The sequence below is a fragment of the Cyprinodon variegatus genome, unplaced genomic scaffold, assembly GCF_000732505.1.
Source record: "Cyprinodon variegatus isolate N-32 unplaced genomic scaffold, C_variegatus-1.0 Scaffold1406, whole genome shotgun sequence".
In the NCBI taxonomy this organism is placed as follows: Eukaryota; Metazoa; Chordata; class Actinopteri; order Cyprinodontiformes; family Cyprinodontidae; genus Cyprinodon; species Cyprinodon variegatus.
The window spans coordinates 90923-110219 of record NW_015151859.1 but is presented as its reverse complement, the minus strand read 5'-3'; the positions used below and the strand labels follow the sequence as shown (position 1 = coordinate 110219).

At 37.3% G+C, this 19297-nt stretch overlaps 1 protein-coding gene across 7 annotated transcripts in view; it reads right to left on the bottom strand.

Moving 5' to 3' along the window:
- The window catches only part of micu1 (mitochondrial calcium uptake 1), a 49377-nt gene that overhangs the window by 8711 nt on the left and 21369 nt on the right, over positions 1 to 19297 (bottom strand). For 4 of the 7 annotated variants that reach the window (XM_015402890.1, XM_015402892.1, XM_015402889.1 and 1 more), the window contains exons 6-11: positions 17341 to 17352; positions 7569 to 7574; positions 6810 to 6924; positions 4263 to 4345; positions 3693 to 3893; positions 1529 to 1666 (exon numbers count right to left, since the gene is read on the bottom strand). In XM_015402890.1, the coding sequence (XP_015258376.1) occupies positions 1529 to 1666; positions 3693 to 3893; positions 4263 to 4345; positions 6810 to 6924; positions 7569 to 7574; positions 17341 to 17352 (555 nt within the window). The remainder of the gene's footprint in view (positions 1 to 1528; positions 1667 to 3692; positions 3894 to 4262; positions 4346 to 6809; positions 6925 to 7568; positions 7575 to 17340; positions 17353 to 19297) is intronic. The other 3 variants (XM_015402893.1, XM_015402894.1, XM_015402895.1) reach the window with 3 other exon arrangements.

Genomic DNA, 19297 nt, shown 5'->3' with positions numbered 1-19297 from the left:
ATGGAATCCAGCATAGCCCACAACTTAAAAAGAAGCAAACAAAAAACATTAAGTTTATGTTAAATCAAACAATATGTGTCGAGTGTTTTTTTCTGATAGTCTTTATTTCGTCTTTTATGAGCCAGATAAGAACTTCTGTGCTGGGTGCGTCTGCAGATATAAACATTGTTTTACATCATTGTCATCTGCTGGCAGTAATCAGTCAGGTTTCACCACCTTGGCAGGTTTGGGCAGCTTGAGGTCCCGCTTTCAGTAATCTCAAAGGTTCACATCTCATCACTCTTGGGATTCAATATTTTTAGCACTTTTTCACACTTGAACTTTGCTTTCTCTCCACTCCTGCTGGGGTGAAACTTCCTTGTTTACTTATAACTCACATGGATAACATTGTACTTCGGGTCATGTGGTCCATAGCAAACACTGGAAATGCTTTTGGAGTATACTAACAAGTGTAAAAAAAAAAAAAAAAGTCAACAAAGCACAAAGTTAAAATCAAAAAGCCTCTGTATGCAAGCAGATTGAGCAGCTGGTGTTGCGCTTGGTAAGGTCATAGTAATCTACTGGGCCTGTTTAAAGTTTTCTGTTCTTTCCACTCTCTGGCCAGATGTGATGTTTTTCGGCTCTTTGTCTAATTGAAACAACCAACTGCTTCCAGATGCAGCCATGCAGCTGCTGATTTCAGTAAAAAAACAGTAAAAAAAAAAACTCAAAATAGTGTTCTTTTGTTGTTCTTTCTACTCGGAACCCTGCACTGACAGAAAAACAGCCCCACAGCATGATCCTCCTACTGCCATGCCTCATAGTGTCTACACTGTTTGCAGGTTTGAAAGCATTTTTAAGCTCATTCAAACATATATATTTTTTTTTTTACAAGCTATTCGGTTTGTCTAAAGGAGAAATGATGCATTTAAGCCAAGCTGGAAGATTTTTAAAGCTTACTATTCTTTTATTTTTAGCCAAAACCCACTCTAACCAAATCAGTGTGGGTGGTGACATTGATTTTCTGGCTTCAGCCTTTGTAAAATGTTGTTTGTGACATTTTTCAACCAACTTCTTCTCCATTAAATGGCATTGGGGTTCTTTCAGGTGATTGGAGGAAAACCAAGTCTCTATAAAGGACAATGCTCCCTAAATCACCTCCGGTCAGAAAGAATAGATAATTTGGGGAACATTGGGCTACTTGGTACAACAGAAAACAAATGGACTACACCTCTAGGCAAGAGAAATACAAAGAAACCAATAAATTAAACTAACTTTTCCAGATATACAGGAAGAATTATGTCAGGGCTGCTTTCATTGACTATAGTTTGTGTGTTAGAGGCATCTTGCTAAGGGCCATTTAAGTAAATATGCATTCATAGGTGTGTGTCTACATTTGAACCACTTTCCTCCCTGGAAGCCAAATAGTTCAAAGAAGTAAAAGACTATGAGATGCATACTGATGATGGAAGAATGAAAGGTTCTCTAAGGATAAAGAAGTGATCGTCTCTGAGTGTGTATAAACAAAAAAAAAAAAAAGCAGAACTACCTGTGCATCCTTAAACATCTTCTTCAAGCCCTTCTGCATCTGCTTGAGTTTACGTGACTGGACGCCGCTGTACGCCAGCAGCATCCCTCCAAACTGTCTCTCTGTGATCCTGCCGTCCACGGGGTCGTTCCTCTCAAACTGTGGAGAGAGAAGGATGGAGAGTGTTTATCAAGGCCGCACTTTAAAAAATGAAATTGTCTAGAGAGCTGTTCTAAACAAAATTTCTTTTTGTTTACACTTGTGTATACAAAATGACAAAATAAATCTAAGTCTAAGTCTAAGACTGAGTGTTCTCCAGAGGGGCAGGCCAATCAGTAGGAGGAGGATGGGCAACGTTAAATACTTGTGTCACGCTTCATGCTGAATGTTGTTTGGAGCTGCTGCTGCTGAATTGGATTTTTCCCCCACAATGATTCACTGCAGGACTGCAGAAAAGTCTTGGATGAGCTTAGCTGCACTGAAATCTTGTACTGTTTGACAGCCTAAATACTGACATGTTCTTTTCTGGATCTGATGACTTGTGACAGTTTGCTGTACGTCTGGAGTCATGCAAGTCACTAAGCTGTGGCTGTTTGTTTAATCAACTAAGAACCTGTAAAGTCTGTACAGGAAAAACAGCTTAGAGTGTTTGTACAGTTTTAGCTTTTGGGTATGGTGATATAATCAGGAAATGGTAGATAACCCTTTCTATTAGAGCTAAGCTTTGTTCTTGTTTGTCTCTAATTAATACCTTCATGTTTTGGGAAACTGCCAATCAACAGAAAACTCTCTTTACCAAGGCTGTGGAAACAAATGACTGAATTCATTAGAAACATGTCAGTTTTGTGTTTGCTGTTTGTTAATGATTCTGATGTGAGAACTGCTGCCAGCGCCTGCAGTAATAGTTTGTTATTGCAAGAACTACAGTGTTGCTAGGCAAACACTGTTCATGGTGGCAGCCATAAAAAACAACAACACATCAAATATCTGGATGCTTAAACGTGCACGCCCTTCACGTTTAAAAATCCTGTTGAACTTTCCAAGTTGTCATTGGCAGGAGGCCTAATCTAAACCATGGTCAAATTTGGCCTCTTTGTCTGACAGTACTCCTTCAAATCAGTCAGATTTGGTTCTGGATTCTTGTAAACTTCTATTTTCTTTTAATGAAATCATTATTTTCTAAAGTCTAAATCAGAGGCCTGCATATCTGCCATATATCTCCAAAATGGCTGCTGAAAAGTAATATAAAAAAATCAATAATAAGTGTGGATATCTAAAGAATGCAGTTTTTTTTTTTGGGAGCAATTTCATTAAATTTCCACTAAATAACAAAAATAAAAGTAACAGTAATATGATTTAAGTCAATTTTTTGTCATAGGGTTGAAAATGATGTAAATATTCCACAATTATATGTAATATCCTGTTTCTGTATGTTTAATTTTTTTCCTTTTTTCAAAACCTAAAAACAGAAATAATTGATAAAAAAAAAAAAAAAAAAGTAAACCGTTTTGGAGCATCAATTGTAGGACATTTTCTTAAGGTTCTGTAACATTTGTAGCTCTAGATTTTTATCTAGCAGGACTGAGGTTTTGTAAAGGCTGCAGACCTCTGAAACCGATCAATGTCTGGACTCAGTCCACCTTAACCTTCATTGGTCCAGCAGATAACTGAAGGGTTAAGTCAACCTACAGTGTTTAAATCTGAATTTCACACACTTCTCTGTTAAATTTCAGAGGATAGTGTGGTAATCCCTAAATAATAAACTTTTGATTCAAATATACCCATTTTATTTTTTTTAATTGTTTTTCAGATCATCTTTTCAAACTCCCATAAGGTTTTCCCAGATATCAGTCAGGCAGACTTTTCCTGCCTGATCAGTTTCCATCTACTCTGTTCATCAGCAAACAAACAAACATTGTGTTTTTGTAACATCTCTTTCTGCTTTGACTTTAGCTTAAGGGATGCAAATGATTAAATGTTAGAAAAATCTAACTAGAACTAAAGGCTGAATGTGCAAACTCTTTAGAGCAACAGTAGAAAATGTACAAGGTGTGAAAACTTTAAGTGTCTACACATCTCTTGATATCTCTTGATGTGCACAACTCAGATATCACTGATCCACGTTGATGTCAGTGTCAGCTAGTGTCACTGCTTTCGTCATGACTTTACGTTCCTGCTTTATTACCTCTAGTTTGAGCACGTCGTGCTGCAGTTTCCTCTGAAACTCCAGAAAGCTGCCGATTGTGAGTTTTCCCTTCAGGTCTGCCCCAAAGAAGTAAGTGGTGAGAGCAGAGCTGCAGCCGGCTGTCTTCAGTGTGTTTCCTGTAGTGGAGCGGTCGCGGTGTCGCATGCCCATGCTGGTCTGGGATCGAATGATGCTCTGGACCTGTTCAAGAAGAAGCCACATAAACCAAGACTGTAGAAGCAGACAAATTAGCTAATGACAGGAATCGCTTGTTTTATGGTTTGATCGACCGCGACCTAAATGTTATCATTGCTCCTGACAATAGATGTTTGGAAACTGGCAACACATTTCTGATTGGTTCATCTTTAATCAAGACAGTTATTATAAAGTATTTAATCCCACTTCTATAAATAAAACAATCATTGTATTCCGCAAAAACGGATCCAGGTGGATAAGTACTTATTAATCCTAAAGGTACATTTCATTTGTAGGTCCATGTCACCTGAACCTTTCAACACCTGTTTTCTTAGTTCTGAATCATGCTAAATGTGTTGCTGTTGACAGTCTGACCTGTTCAAACTCCTCCAGGTCCACTTCTCCATCGCCATTTAGGTCAAACATCTTGAAAGCGATCTCAAAGTTCCTCTGGGGAGCTGGACAAGGCACAACATGAAGACACAAAGAGGGAAACCTTCTTAAATCAGTGCAGGACAATATGAAAAGAAAAGCAGCAGCTAGAGATAATGACATATTTACTAGAAAGCAGCCTCTCTGATCACACTACTGGGAATGAGCTCTGGGTATAAAAGGACAATAAACATCCCTCTGAGCACAAAACAAAATACTGCTCAATTAACCTCCCCATCTGCCAGCAATGATGCTGATACAACATATAGCACTGAGAAAAAATTAATACAACTAGCCCTTACGGAATTCAGCTTCTACTTTTTTTGTCAAACTTAAATATTAAAGATAATTTCAGAAAAGTACGCAGAGGACAAAATGTAGCTTTTAAACCATTATGTTATTTATTGAATATCTTTAAAAATGATATATAAATCTATAGAAAAAGATAAATATATGGAAACTAAGCTGGCTGTATGTGTAAAGGGAATCCTGATGAGCGGTTGTGTTACCATTAGCAGCAACAACTGGAATCGAGTGCTTTAGATGACTGCCATGTATTTATTTTTAAATCACTGCAGGAATTTTGCCTAAATCTTGCCTCCAAATTACTCCTGCGATCACAGCCGCTCAGTTGGATTTTACTCCAGGCCATCTTTTAAATCCTTCATACTGGAATTTTTGAGCATTTCAGAGGAATAATCTGTTGGGGAACTTTGGATCATGCGCTGCATGTTTCAGAAAACTGCTTAAATGGAAAGTGTTCTGAGATGAGCATAAAACTGATTCAACTAAACGCAAGATCGTTTTAATCGTGTCAATCGACAACACAAAGGCAAGCTTAAATAAACTAGAGACAGTAAAATAACTAAACTGTTGTTACCAGTTACACGAAGATGGGAAAAAAAAAAACTGCTTTCAAATGACCTGAAGGTTTCAATCAAATAATTTTTTTATAAAGCTTTTTAAAAAATATTGTTTAACAAAACGTTCAGTGCTATTCTTAAAGCAATTTCTAATATTATTTAGATTATAAAAAACTGCTGCTAAACAGAAATAATAAAATAAGAAATAGGTGAGCCTAATCTGTCAAATATGCCTAAATTGACCTTAAGGACGCTTCTGCTGCTTTAAACACCCATTTAAAGGACATATTGGATTTATTTAATATGATCTACTAAGATGGAACAAGTTTTATGCAAGCAGGCAAATGGTATCAATCATGGTCCTCCATTTCCAAGTCTATAAACCGAGCAGAAGCAGTCCTGAGATATCAACACATTGCTTTAAAAATGACTCAGCCGGAGAAATTAATCACACAAACAGATTATTATAAATAATCTAGCTAAGACGGTGATATTCATTTAAAAGAAGAGAGAGAGAGCTGCCATTAGCTAAAATATTCAAAGCAGCAACATCACCGTGCAACTTCCCCTTTTTTTTGCACGCTTGATTAGCTGTCTAATTTTAAAGATGGTGGGCTGAGAGCTTAGGCACTTAAATAGAGGAAGCACCACAAACAGAACGCTGACCAAACTCACTGTAACTAAACATAATTTTACTGAAAAAATTTTGTTTTTTTTGTCTAAAAAGAAACAAAGAGAGATGCAATTAGAAAAGTTTACAAACTTTTTTAACTTTTCCAAATGATTTTAATCGGGCATGTTCCTGACCAATACAAATAGGTTTTAGGGGTTATTCAAATTGTGTCAAATGAAACGAAAAGCCATAACCCCCTTAAAAATCTAATCCATGTTGGTTTTCATCCTCAGTTAAAACCGATGGACCAGAATCTTCCACAGTTCTTTAAAAGGCTAAAAAAAAAAAAAAGGACACCGCTTTGCAGAAAACTAAACACTATCAGAAATTAAATAACACACAGGTAGATGTAATTAACTATTGAATATATTCTGAAGTTCATTGGATTTCTTGATTTTATGCAGTTATCAGAATATAAAAAAGTCAAAATTACTTGATGATCATTCCAAAAAAAGTTAAAGGGGAATTGTGGTTCTGTTCTGTTCCCCTGCATGGAACTTCAGACTCTGAAGTTCCAGTGTGGTTAGATGTGATCACCTTGTTTTGCATGTGTTCTCTCATCCCTGCACAGCCTGTAAAAAAACTGCATAAAATGTTTCAAGCCTTTAACTATTGTTTCCGTCTTGAAACTATTCCAATTAAGACCATATTCTAAAGAAACAGTTGACAGAATTTGCCACCCTTAAGGTAATTTGCTTGCTGTTGTTTTTATTGCAACTTGGATAACTGACTAAAATGTAATCATTTAGATGATTTAAGTTTGAGATATAGCTCAGAAAGGATTACTTTATAATCCTTCACACAAGCCTTTTACAGTTATAAAACAGTAAAATGTGAGAGAAAAAAAGAAACCATTAACATTTGCAAGCCACTGTAAACTTGTCTACCCACAGGCAATGTATAGACCAAAATACTAAAATATAAATAAATATAAGTTAAATCTCATATACTTACTGGACAGCACGGTTGTGAGGAATATGTAGTCAGAGAAGGAGATAAGACCACATTCTCCCAATGTGTAAAATATGCTGTCCTCATCTGCAAACTTCTCTCTCTCTTGGGCGATTTTCTGCTCATCCAGGTCAGAACAAAAAAAATGGAAAGAAAAAATTAAAAGCAGCACAAACCTTTTGATTCTGCAGAAACACCACTTTTTAGAGAATTGAAATACAGCTAATGGACACAAACATTGTTTTTCTCTCACGCACATTTAGAAAATAGTCACAATGCACACCAAGGTTAATAATGGACTAGTTTTTACAGGAGTCATGCAACTGCTGCATACACATGAAGCCATACAGATGGGTGAGGGCGACATTGTAAAACAATCAGTCTGTGGTCAGGTCGGGTTATAAAGTCGTTATTCATCAGAGGCTTTACTCACGGTGTTAAAAGGACATAAAAAGAGGGGAAAACATCATGAGACACAAACACATTTTCAATTAAGCATGTCTGAAGCCCAACCCACACAGAAAACAGGTTAATTTTAGAACACACAGAGATGCCCAGCTGACCTGATAGTTCTCAGTCAGCACGTGTATTAACAGCATTGCATGACAGTCCTGAAGTCGCATGCAAACTACACACAGAGAAAGAGAGACAGCAGTAGGACGCTCCACCTCACAGAAGAACAGAGCATGCCTAGTGGAGGAGCGACGGCAGGGTGTGGTAGGGGGAAAGATTTGGGGCCCCACTGAGCCCTTGTGGAGTTACCTCCATCTGCAAACGGGTCCATTTCAGAGGAGGAGGAGGAGGGAGGAGAAAAAAACGATTAGAGAACATTGTGGCCTCTGCTGTGTTCAGCAGGGCCTTGAATGACAAAAACACACATTTGCATTGAGAGACACATCAGACATCATCTCGATCAACATAACAAAACGGTTTCTAGGCCACTCAAAGTTAGGCATAGAGATATGTCTCATCATGGTGGAACTGAAATATGACGGGAAATCCCAAAAAACACAACCCTTTTTATGAATCATGATTTTATTCCATCAGGTCTTTTCCAGATTTAATATCATTACAGCCACAAACTTTGACATGCTTATTTGGATTTTATAAAAAAAAAAACACAAAGAAGTGCATGATAGTGAACCAGAGGGAAAATTAGATTAATTAGTGCAAAGGAGGCCATGTACTGAGGCCTTTGTCCTCAACGTGGCCGACCCGGATTTGAATCCGGCCTGTGGTCCTTTGCCGCAAGTCCCCCTCTCTCTCTTGCACCCACTTTCCAGTCAGACTACTGTACCATAACAAAACCACTAGTGCCACAAAAACTTTAAAGAAATTTTTAAAAAATTTTATTAAAAAAAAAGTGTTCTATGTATTTGTTTTCAGCCACTTTAAAAGGAATATGTCCTTAAATAAGATCCACTGCAAACAACTTAGACTTAGACTCAACTTTATTTATCCACTGGGATAACTCCTTCAGGAAAATTCTGGTTCCAGTAGCTATATAGAGTAGAAAGAGTTAAAGCAAGATGCCATTAGAAAATAATTAAAAAAATACGATAATATAAAAAGTATATAGTACAAAAGAGCTTAAAAAAGTTGTAATGTCCTGGAAGATATTTCCTTTAGATATAAAAATATCTGCACAGTAGAGAGCTCAGGAAAGACGACGCAGTAGTTGACTTGATTATTGCAGTTGCACTGTAGAAATGTACTGAACATATAAATAAGTAAAAATTAAACAGACTACACAGACTGACAAACTGCCTACAGAGGTCCCCATATTAGTAAATAGGACGTACCTATGCGTAATTTAGCTCAGTGGAAATGCAGCTCTTCTATGAAGCCCTCAGAGTTTTGTTAGAGAACATTGTCCTTCATCATTTAATCCTACTGAGATTAAGCTTTTTTTTTTTTTTTTTTTTTTACAGAGAATAGAATATGTAACACAAATGTATTCTATCAGCAAAAGAAAAAATAAATAAATAAAAGGTTCTTCAACAAACTATGAAAACAGTGGGGCAGAATATATATGCAAAACTATTTTATTGCAGTTTTATTTGCAAACATTGTGAAAAGTCATGTATCCTATTCCTTCCTGTTCCAAATCATGCACTATTTGAACTATTCAGCTCATTAAATACATCAGTGTTTGTGGCTGTAATGCGACAATATTAGCTCAGCACTGCATATTTGTGTTTGACTTTCATCTGAAATAAACCAAAGTGATGCAAATCTGTTCAGTATTATTATTTGAAGACTGAGTGAATGTTGCATAAAGCAAATCCCAATACCCACATCCAGTCCTTCAGAAAAAACATATTCAATGCTTAAAATTGAGCGGCTAGTTCATTGCATGGCAATTTTTCCACAGTATTGATGGCTGTCAAAGACAAGTGAATAACAGTTAAACATAAATCCGTGATTCAAGTCCAGTCAGCAATGCCAAGACATAAAATAGCAGTTTTCACTGGAGCATGTATTATTAATGCTATCTGCATTAGCTGGTGTGGAGAAGGAAGTGAAGGGAGACAATGAAATGTTATCACTGGAGCTCTGATGCCAGCTATAGAAAATAAAAGAAATATATTAGAAGAACAAAAGGTTAAAAGTTGTTGGGTGAGCACAAGTATAGTAGTAGTGGAGAGAAATTAAAAAAGAAAAAGCAGAGAGTTTGGCTTGTTATAGGAAAAACAATCGCTCTAGATCTGTGTGTTAACTAAACGGGCAAATAAACAAGCATTACTCCAGTCGGCAGGTATCCTCCATACAGACCAGAGACACACCGGGCCTTGTTATTATCCTCATCATCATCAGAGCTGAGGCTCAGAGGACATTAAACATAATGGCTTAGTTTTTCCCCTGGCCTGAGTCAAGGACAAAAACAGCCCCACAGAAAAGGCCTGAATCACCCTGACAGAAATACAAACACTAATAAATAGACAAAGGGGGGGAGAGAAGGGCATACTTATTTGCTATAGTTGGAAATCTTTAACCAGCTCAAGAGAAAACAAACTAATAAACCCACAAAGACCTTCCTGAGTAACGCTCTATTTTAAAGACCCTAATCTTAAGTTAGTTTTCTCCCTCTTAAAAGGAGGGTTGTGAACATACAGTATATGAAGCGATCATATTACTTGTTGTCAGCCTATACGGGAGCACAATTATGGAGCAGTAAGGTAAAGAGGCTATGCACACTTTCATCTCAGAAAAAGCAGCAACAGTAATTGTGAGAATTCAGCTCCCCTTGCTGAAAGAACCTAATCTGAATGCAAATCACTTACTTGCCGTCTGACATGTTATGCAGATATTGCTGCTATCATATGGGACTTGTTGCTTTAGTGATGGCAAGACTGCTTGGCTTCCATGCATCAGTTATTTCTATTTATCAATCTGATCCATCTGCAGCAAATGAATCTAAAAGCCCTCTGGCTGATCAGCATATTTAGCTAAGTTAAGTTTGAAAAGCAACACAGACTTAAAATTCAAACCATAGTTGCCAATGGCAGAATGCCATCTTAATATTTAAACTTAAAGTGGAAATGTCCCTAGAAAAAGAAAAAATATGGGACAATTTTTCCCTGAAAACTAAATAACAACATATGGAGTCATCTTGACAAAAAAAAAAAAACTTTTAATAAATTATATTTATAGGAGCATTTAGCCACCGTTTAAGATCACAGAGAAAGGTTACTTTCCCCTAAGATTGATCTATGAAGAGAGGGTGAGAATAAAGTATACAGCCAGATAACACCAAACCACCATTTAAAGTAGTTTTTTTCCACAAACTATAAAATAACTGGACATTTGGATTCATTTAAATGCTGTCATGTTTAAGGTTGGAGATGAATCACAAGCCATACATTAATCATTTCAGCTGTTTGAGAGCATTAGGTTTTTTCGTTGCATTGTCTTATTAGATGATGCTTTTGATGAGCCTCAGTCAGTAAAAAACATCTGCTCATATCAACCGATCGCTTAAGTAAATAAGTAAACAATAAGTGCCCACAGTAAATGTTCTTAAATGACCTAGTGTTTGAAAGCAGCTGCTGATTGGCTGCATAAGACGTTTCCTTTTAAACAATAAATATGTAGCTCATCAGAAGTGACAGTTAAGATAAGATGTTGCTCCATTTGGGAAAACAAATTATGCGCATATAAGTGTTGTGACAGAGTGTGCTCTTAATGTTTTCACAGGTACATCAGCTATCATCCCAAAGAAGAAAACATGGATTAATCTTGTTGTATTATACCCGTGTATCCCAATCTTTTTGACTTGTGTTCCCCTTAGGGCATTTTTTCTTACCATGAGTACCCCTATCAGCCAAAAGTATTGATGATTGTCCAAAAGTGGAACTTACAATAACTGATTATAAAAAAAAAAACTTTTTTTTTACTAAATCTTTTAACTTCATAATTTCTTTCTAAAGTATTACTTCTTAATTAATTCTTAATTCTAAAAAAAAAAACAACATACATATTTTGACTGTAAGTTAGTAAGGAATCGAAATAAATACATAATAAAATACTATAAACCTGTGTTTTTAAAACTGGAGCTCCTTTGAGTAACTCCATTATAAACACATTTAAACTTAATGAATTGGGAACAAAATACAGAACAAAAATTATATTCAGACTGACTTAATTAGTTTTATTTTGTTTTCATCAAGACACCTGAGCTACTTTGATGAGCTCCGATAGCTCAGGGTAAAAAAAACTGCTGATACCAGGCTGTTCTCTACATCCAGACTGTTGCCCTGTCTTATTTGGTGAACTCAATATATAAGAAAAACTTACTTTTTGGTTGATAAAAGCTTGTTAATTTTTCAATTGGGTCCTCACAAAGCAAACAGATCCCAGCCTTATTTTATTTTACTATACAAGAAATAAAATTTTTTACATGTACCTCTTGGAATGCATTCGCAGACCAATAGGGGTATGCGTACCCCTGGTTGGGAATCACTGCTGTAACTAACAGTGGCTGGTTAAATAATAAGTACTCTGGTGAGCCAAATGCGGGTAAAAAAGATGCACAAATCAGAAAAGAACTGGTGCCAATCGTTGTATTAACTGAGGAAGTCAATACTTTCTTCTTGGGTGGATATTTTGTTAAAATTAGCGATTGTTGTCATATTTTGTCAATTTGCTTATCTTCTTTCTCATCTTCTTTTTTAACCTAGATATCATAAGCTACAGGCCAGTGCACAACTTAAAAATTCACGCTGTAGGAATAAAAAAACAAAAAAAAAGGAAAAAAACAAACAAAGCAAACATAATAAAAAGTGTTTGAAGTTATTTTAATCTTTTAAATGATACTTAATTCTGTTCCTTAAATAGCAGAATATTTAACTTGAATAAAAAATAAAAGATCCAACCTCTGATTTAGTCTGGATTTGTTTTTACAGCCCATAATACTAAACGTTAAACAAAGAAAGTAATTACAGCTGAACGTGGAGTTAATTAACATCTGTGGGTGTCAGTTGATCACTGTCAGATCTGATTGTTTCTCTTAGCGAGCCAGGTGTCGGAAAACATCCTTACCACAGGGACTGCCATGTGCCTCATACATCTCTTCACATGTCAGCCAAGTTATAGCCAAGCCCATCAGCTGTATATGGATGACAAACTGAGCTGGCCCACAGGCCTGTGAGATAAGGCAGAAACATAGTGCTGACAGAGCTGCTGACTGAACTCTCAGCCCTGCTGGCGGCAGGACAGTGAACCGTACTGCTGTCGTATAGACACACAGACGTGTGAGGGACTTGGCTTAGTCTTACCTTTCCCCTGAACCAGTCCAAACATAAGCACATTAGACCCCATCCAACAAAAAATGCAAGAAGAATAGGAAGAAACAAATGAGGCTTGTGAAGGCTTACAATCCTCCCATCCAACACATCCATAAAAAAATATCAGGCCACAAGACCGCACCTTTACTGCACATCAGGCCACCTGGCTTTGGGCCGACAGCGGCTTAAACTTGGCCTGCTATGCGTGAAAAGACCGCAGTGCTCCGTCACAGATAAGATCTGTGGCCAACACTGCAGCAGCTGGCAGGCAGGGAACTGAATAAAGAGAGAATAGGATGAGCTTTGTAGTCTGTGTCCAAAATTTCAAACACTAATAAGCAATCTTAAGATGCGGTGCCACTTCTGTCTGCACAGTCTCCTCTGAAAGTCATGAGAAGAATATTATTCATACCAGTCATATTTTATCTGACTAAAACCATAAAGTTCTTCCTATTTTATCTGAATATGGTAGACCAATACCAGCAGTGCATCATTGTGCAGTGGAAGGAAAATTACAAGTTCTTTTTGTTTGTTTTGTTAAATTCCGACAGAACCACCAGTTACAGTTTCAAGTGGTTTTAGGGTACGTCTGAAGCTAAGTCAGACTCAGATGCAGAACATTTGTTTATATCAATTTGATGTTTTGCAACAGATTTAGATGGGGACTTTGACTGGGCTTTTTTACCGCCTCTCTTTGTTTTGATCTAAATCTTTTCAGCGGAGTTCTGGCTCTGTTTTTAGGATCATGGTCCTATTGAAAGGCGAACCACCACCCCAGTCTCAAATCTTTTACATTCTCTGGTAGATTTCCCTCCATCCATCTTCTAATCTCCTAATCGGATAATTAGAAGATGGATGCCGTCACTGTTTTTCGCACCGAGGATGTTGTTTCATAATTAATTGCAGTGTTAGATTTCCACCTCACATATTTTACATGCATACCAAAACGTTGGGTCTGTGTCTCATCTGAGCAGAGCATCATACTCCGTTAGCTTAGGGCTTTTTTTCTACTACTTTTCCAGTGAGGCCAGATTTTTTAAATGCAAAACCTTTTAACTTTCTCCTCATCAAAGAAAGAAAAAAGAAAAACTTCTGGTTCTACTGAACCCATTCTCCTTAGATAGGTTTGAAGTGTAGACATGCTTTCTGTTTTTAGATGATGGGCTGAACAGTGCTTTATGTCATGTTTAAAGTGATAGATATTTCTAAATCGTTTTAAACTAATACTTTATTGAATATATAATACACTAATACCAGGTTGAAACCCGTCTACTATTTTGCTTGGTCTTTCTACTTGCTCACTAATTTCACTTTAATGAAACACTGAGACCTTCACAAAGGCAAATTCATTATCATATCCAAAAATATATATTTTGTGATACCAGAGAACTTAAAACCAGGTATCACTTTCTTTCCTCTTCACAATTAAATGACACTTTGTGTTCATCTATCATATAAAATCCTAATAAGATTAATTGAAGTCTGAGTAAATAAATGGTTCAGGAGAACTGAAACACTAAAACTGATCTCTGCTGATAAAGCAGACTATGATTCTGAGTGAGGTTTTATTATTAGATTTGTCTGTATCTGAACTCTCAGTGGTTGAAGATGCAGGTTAAAATAACCTGTGAAACTGGAGTATAAACAGTAACAAGTGAAACGGGATCAGCATGTGCAGCGTGACTCACAGAGTAAAATGGTGTCAAAAAAAAAAAAAAAAACGAAGCTACAAATCAGAACCAGCACCTGTGTGTCCCTTATGTGATGCGATAGCTTAAGGGTTCCTGTCACTTTAGCCAGAACAATACAGGTTTCAGTATAACGTTCAGAATGACTTGCTTGAGGCTAAAGGTAACAGTTATCTGAGCTGGATATAAGAGGGAAGCTAGAGACTCCTGGGCTGTAAAACACTAAATGAAAACCATAAATTATCCATGGCCATCTGAAAGGTCAAAAGTCCACATTTGCTGATGCATACTGGCATAGGGATGAAAAGAGGCCGCTGTGTGTGGGTGAACAGATTGGTGTGGGTGTGGGATAAACTAATGCATTCACTCTCCACCTCTAATTCACCTCTAATCCCAGGAGTAACTGCATAGCAGGTGCTCCGTTAATAACTCATGATCACTCAAGGAGCTAGTTTTGAAAAACGGCTCCTTATGCAGAACATTTCTAAGCTAATTTTACTTGTTTAACTAAGTGAGAAGTCTCATCATACGATAAACAAAATGAGCTTGATAAAAAAAAAAAAACCTCTAACAAATTCAAACAGCTCAACTGTACAGAACTAAAGAGACAGGAAAGTATTTACAACATTCATGAGTTAGCTTTCACAAAGTAAATCATATAGAGAAGTTAAAGAAAGCTAAAGCCATAAAATGCACAAACTGCTATTAAAATCTGCGCCCATACATGTTTATTTTATTTAAGGATTAGTGTCACATTTCAGATCTTCAGAAAAGTTTATATCGGACAAGTTTAAACCTGAGTAAATACAAAATAGAGCCTTCAAATAATAATTTTATTTTTTAAAGGATAAAAAACATCCAAACCTTCTTGACTGTATGTGGAAAAGAGGATCCAGTCTAAACAAGCTAAACAATCTCACTGGCAGAAAACACTGCCAGTGAGATTAAAAAAATAACACATTTTTGGAGCAACGCTGTTCAGTTTTCATGCATGATGTGTAGGCTTTGACTAGACCCCAAAAACTACTTTCATTTCCTTTTTTGGCCCTTCAGAGTTGGACTTACAGCAGCTCTGCCAAACCTTGGTCCAGCCCCAGATCAACACACTACCACCACCATGCTTCACATTCTGTTTGTTGTTAATTCTGCTAAACTTAATGGTTAGATGCTACTCTAGGTCTTACTCTAACCTAAACGGGTCAATGTGACATTTTTTCTCTACATTCATGATTTGATTGAGGCCCAAAGCCTTTCTACATTTCTTACAATTTAAACACGTTTATTCCAAATTATATATCTACAATCCTATGAAAGTTAGTGGTCTATTTATGTAGCTGTAGCACCTCATCATCAAAGAGAATTTTTAGTAAGTGTAAAACAAAACTTGGCTTTTTCTGATTCTGACTCACAGCTGATTCATGAAGTCACAGAGAGCCAGGTTGGCTTGGTAGCTTTTTCTCTTAAAAATTACATTTTGAAAACCATTTCTTTGGCTAATTTACAGGCTTTGATGCTAGATTTTGTTTGATGATCAAAAATATGTAACTGGCAAAGAAAAAAGCAAAAAAAACTGGAAGGGGACAGAGACTTTCCCCAGCCCTGTGAATGCAAGTCTTAAAAAAATAAAAATAAAAAAAACAGATGTTATTATCAAAGAGGTCGTCCAGGAAGCTTCCTGTGAAACAAGCAATAGTCAGTATGACATGAGTTGACATAAAAATAGCCTTGTTTCCCTTCAAACTCCAAGCTGTGTGTCTTCCATCTTAGCAGGTCACACTGTAAACAGTTCAGCTTCAAAAAGGAAGAGACCAACCCATGTCATGAAGATTAGGAAGAAACAGACCAGGTCCTGAAGCTGCAGGACCTCTGAACCATGCGCTTTCAAAAAAAAAAAAAAACCTCATGCAGACTCACATTCTCAGCAATCCAGAGGATGGATTTGTGAAGGCTTACAAGCACATCAAAAACAGCCTGACATTAGCTAACAAAGCAATCTCCTAGATCCAAACCCGCGCCGCGATGCCGCCATGCGCAGGAAGGAGGCGCCACCGACGGCTACTTTCCTCTGAGGCACAGGCAAAGAGAGCAATGCATGCTGGAAGGAACAGCTGGAGCATCAAAAGCATGTCGAAACTAGAGCCGATACTTTTTCGAGGAAATGAAAGGATGGGGAGAAAGGGAGTGTTCTTCCAAAGCAAGACAGAGGGAGTGCAGGGGAACAGCAGCCGCTATGATCTGGCATTGACTTTATGAATTAGTTATGGTTGGCTGCTCTTAGCATCTCAGTTTGCAAGGTTTGACTCTACTCATAAAATTTAACAATAAACCTAAATGAAACTCACTTTTAGGGAGTGACCACTAACGTGTGCATTATGTAGCCAAGCTGCAGCGTTTAATAATCCTTGCAAAGGCAAAGCATAGTCCTTACATTCAATAATTCAACATAGTGGGTATGGCACAAAGCTGCCTGGAACAAGCTAAACAAAGAGTAACTGGAAGGTCGCCAGCTCAACGTACAGGAACAATACAACACCTACACTAGTGCACACACAGTGGGGTGTACAGCCACTCCCCTGGATGGCACACCCTATACTTCAACAGTGAACAGGTTATAACCTGCCCTTTGCTGTGCCCGACTTAGCTTTTTATTACCCTTAACCTGTTTACAGGTTTAATCATTCAGCAGATAAAGCACTAGGTCAAAGCTCGTCTATTTATGATGATTTTGTTTATCAAAAACAAACGGCATATTTCGCATAATGACTCCCCGCACCCTTTGGCTGCTGCCCTGTTCAAACTGACCATAACTAAAGTGAGGCGATGCTATGAGGCAGTCTAATGCTCGCTAATGCAGAGATTTAAATAAAAAATATTCAGCTGTTCCCCTGAACTAATAAGAAAGTGAGCAGCTACACTCTTCATTGCATCAAAGGTGTGGATAATTAAAAGGAGAGAAAGATCGGGATACGAGGAAGGAAAGTACAGAGTGGAAAAGTGGTGACTACAAAGTGCACTTAATCATTCAGGTGCGACACATGCTGCCCGGCACACACCCCATACCTGCCAGAAGTCCTGCAGAGGGAAGGGCAGAGCGACACGGAGACGAGGACGAACGGAGGGAGGGGAGGGGAGGGAGGGAGACAGAGGAGAATTAGAAGAGGTGGAGAACCAGACAAATGGTATGATCATAGGTGGAGTTTGGGGTAATCGGTAGGAGGTGTATTTTGGAAAGGGGGGACAAGGAAAATGTAGGGGGATGTGGGGGGGTTTGAGAGATGTGGAGTCATGTATAAAGTTTTTATAAGGGATGGAGGAAAGGAAAATAATGGAGAATTATTTATGTGGAATGAGAGAAGGTAGCTGATTAGAGAAGAGGAGAGTAAATCACAGTTAAAAGCAACATGAGGTCACATGAACATCTCTGAAAGCTGAACCATATTGATGGCAGAGAGAAGAAGAGTGAGAGCAGCATAACAGGTTATCACCAAATACAAATCGTTCTATAAAGAGAAGAACATATACATAGAGACGATATATACAACTTCAAATATAAGCTTTACATTCAGACAAATCAAAAAACATTCTTTTTTAAAGGTAAAACAAAACATTTACAACCTGCTATTATATAACAGAACATATTTACCTTTTAGCGTCTATGAAGAGGTGTGTTTGGCTAAAACATTTTAAATTTAATCATAAAAAGGCAGACAGGAACAGATGTATCTAACTATGAGAGGCTCTTCTCTCTCAGTAACTCGGTTGAACTGTTTTAGAAGGGAAAAAGGATTTATCTTTTTTCATATTTTATAATACCAGATTTTGTGTTTAACATTTATTAATAACATTTAAATGCACATTTTTGTGCCCAATGCAATTTTAAATTCAGGGTATAAAAAGCACAAAGAGGTTATTTTTTAAAAAAAGCCCTCGTTTTACTCAGATCACCTCCAGGATATCAACTTTAGCTATTTACGACCTCACCTCCAGCTACAGCCCTCTTTTCTGACTTCTCCTCTGTCCTAATTTAGTCCCTACTAATGTTTCACCGAAGGCTATTCCAAGTCTCATTTCTTGGCATTTTTACTTTCATGTGAGCAAAATTTTATAGCTTTTTTGGCAGATGATCATAATGCTTTATTCGTCTTCCAACTAGTTAGAGGAGCTCATAAAACCAGAGAAGGAGGTATGTGTCTCTGAGCAAATGGGAGAGTGGGTGAAGCCGGCCTCAGAGGGAAGGGTACACCAAGTCACCCTTTAGCGATGGCAGTAAACTCTCCTGGGTCAACCGAAGCTAAATGCAGTACCACAGTGAAAGCCATGTGTCTAGAGATTTGCATGGCAAATAAAAGAGACATGTGGCCTTGAGATAAGGGCAACATTTACATAAGCAGACAAGAGTCATAAACGAAGAGTGTTTAATTTTGATTTTTAGGTGCCTCAGAATTAAAATCTAATTTTGTTTTGATTGGTCTGCATTCCAAGCTCTTTAATTATACACTCAAAAGGGCAAATTGAAGTTTTGGGAAACAAAGTCTTGAAATGAAGAAGAATAAAATGGAGTAAAATAGACAACTTGTGGAAGAACTGACTCTTACAGACTTGGTGCGTTTTATCATTACGGAGATTAGGAAGATTTATACCAGCCTAAAAGGCTGATGAATTTTATAATGAGATAGGCAACTCTAATCCCATATTTATGATTTTCTATTATAGAATGAATAAGGATGGCAGCCTGCTGGCTTTGAGAATTATCATTAGTATCTATGATAGAGCAAAAAAGGTCACAAATCAAAATCAAGGAAAGCTGTGATGATTATAATAATGGAGATGGTGATTTATATTCATGATTTCTTGCCTAATGACGGTAAACAAAGAAAAAGTTTCTTTTCAGGGCCTAAAACTGGGTTCTAGGAGTTGGTTTGTGGGTAAGATGAGATGTGTACAGTCTATAGCAAAAGTGGCCATACTCCAACTTTTTCTATTAATTTGATCATTTTATTTTTATTAATTAATTAAT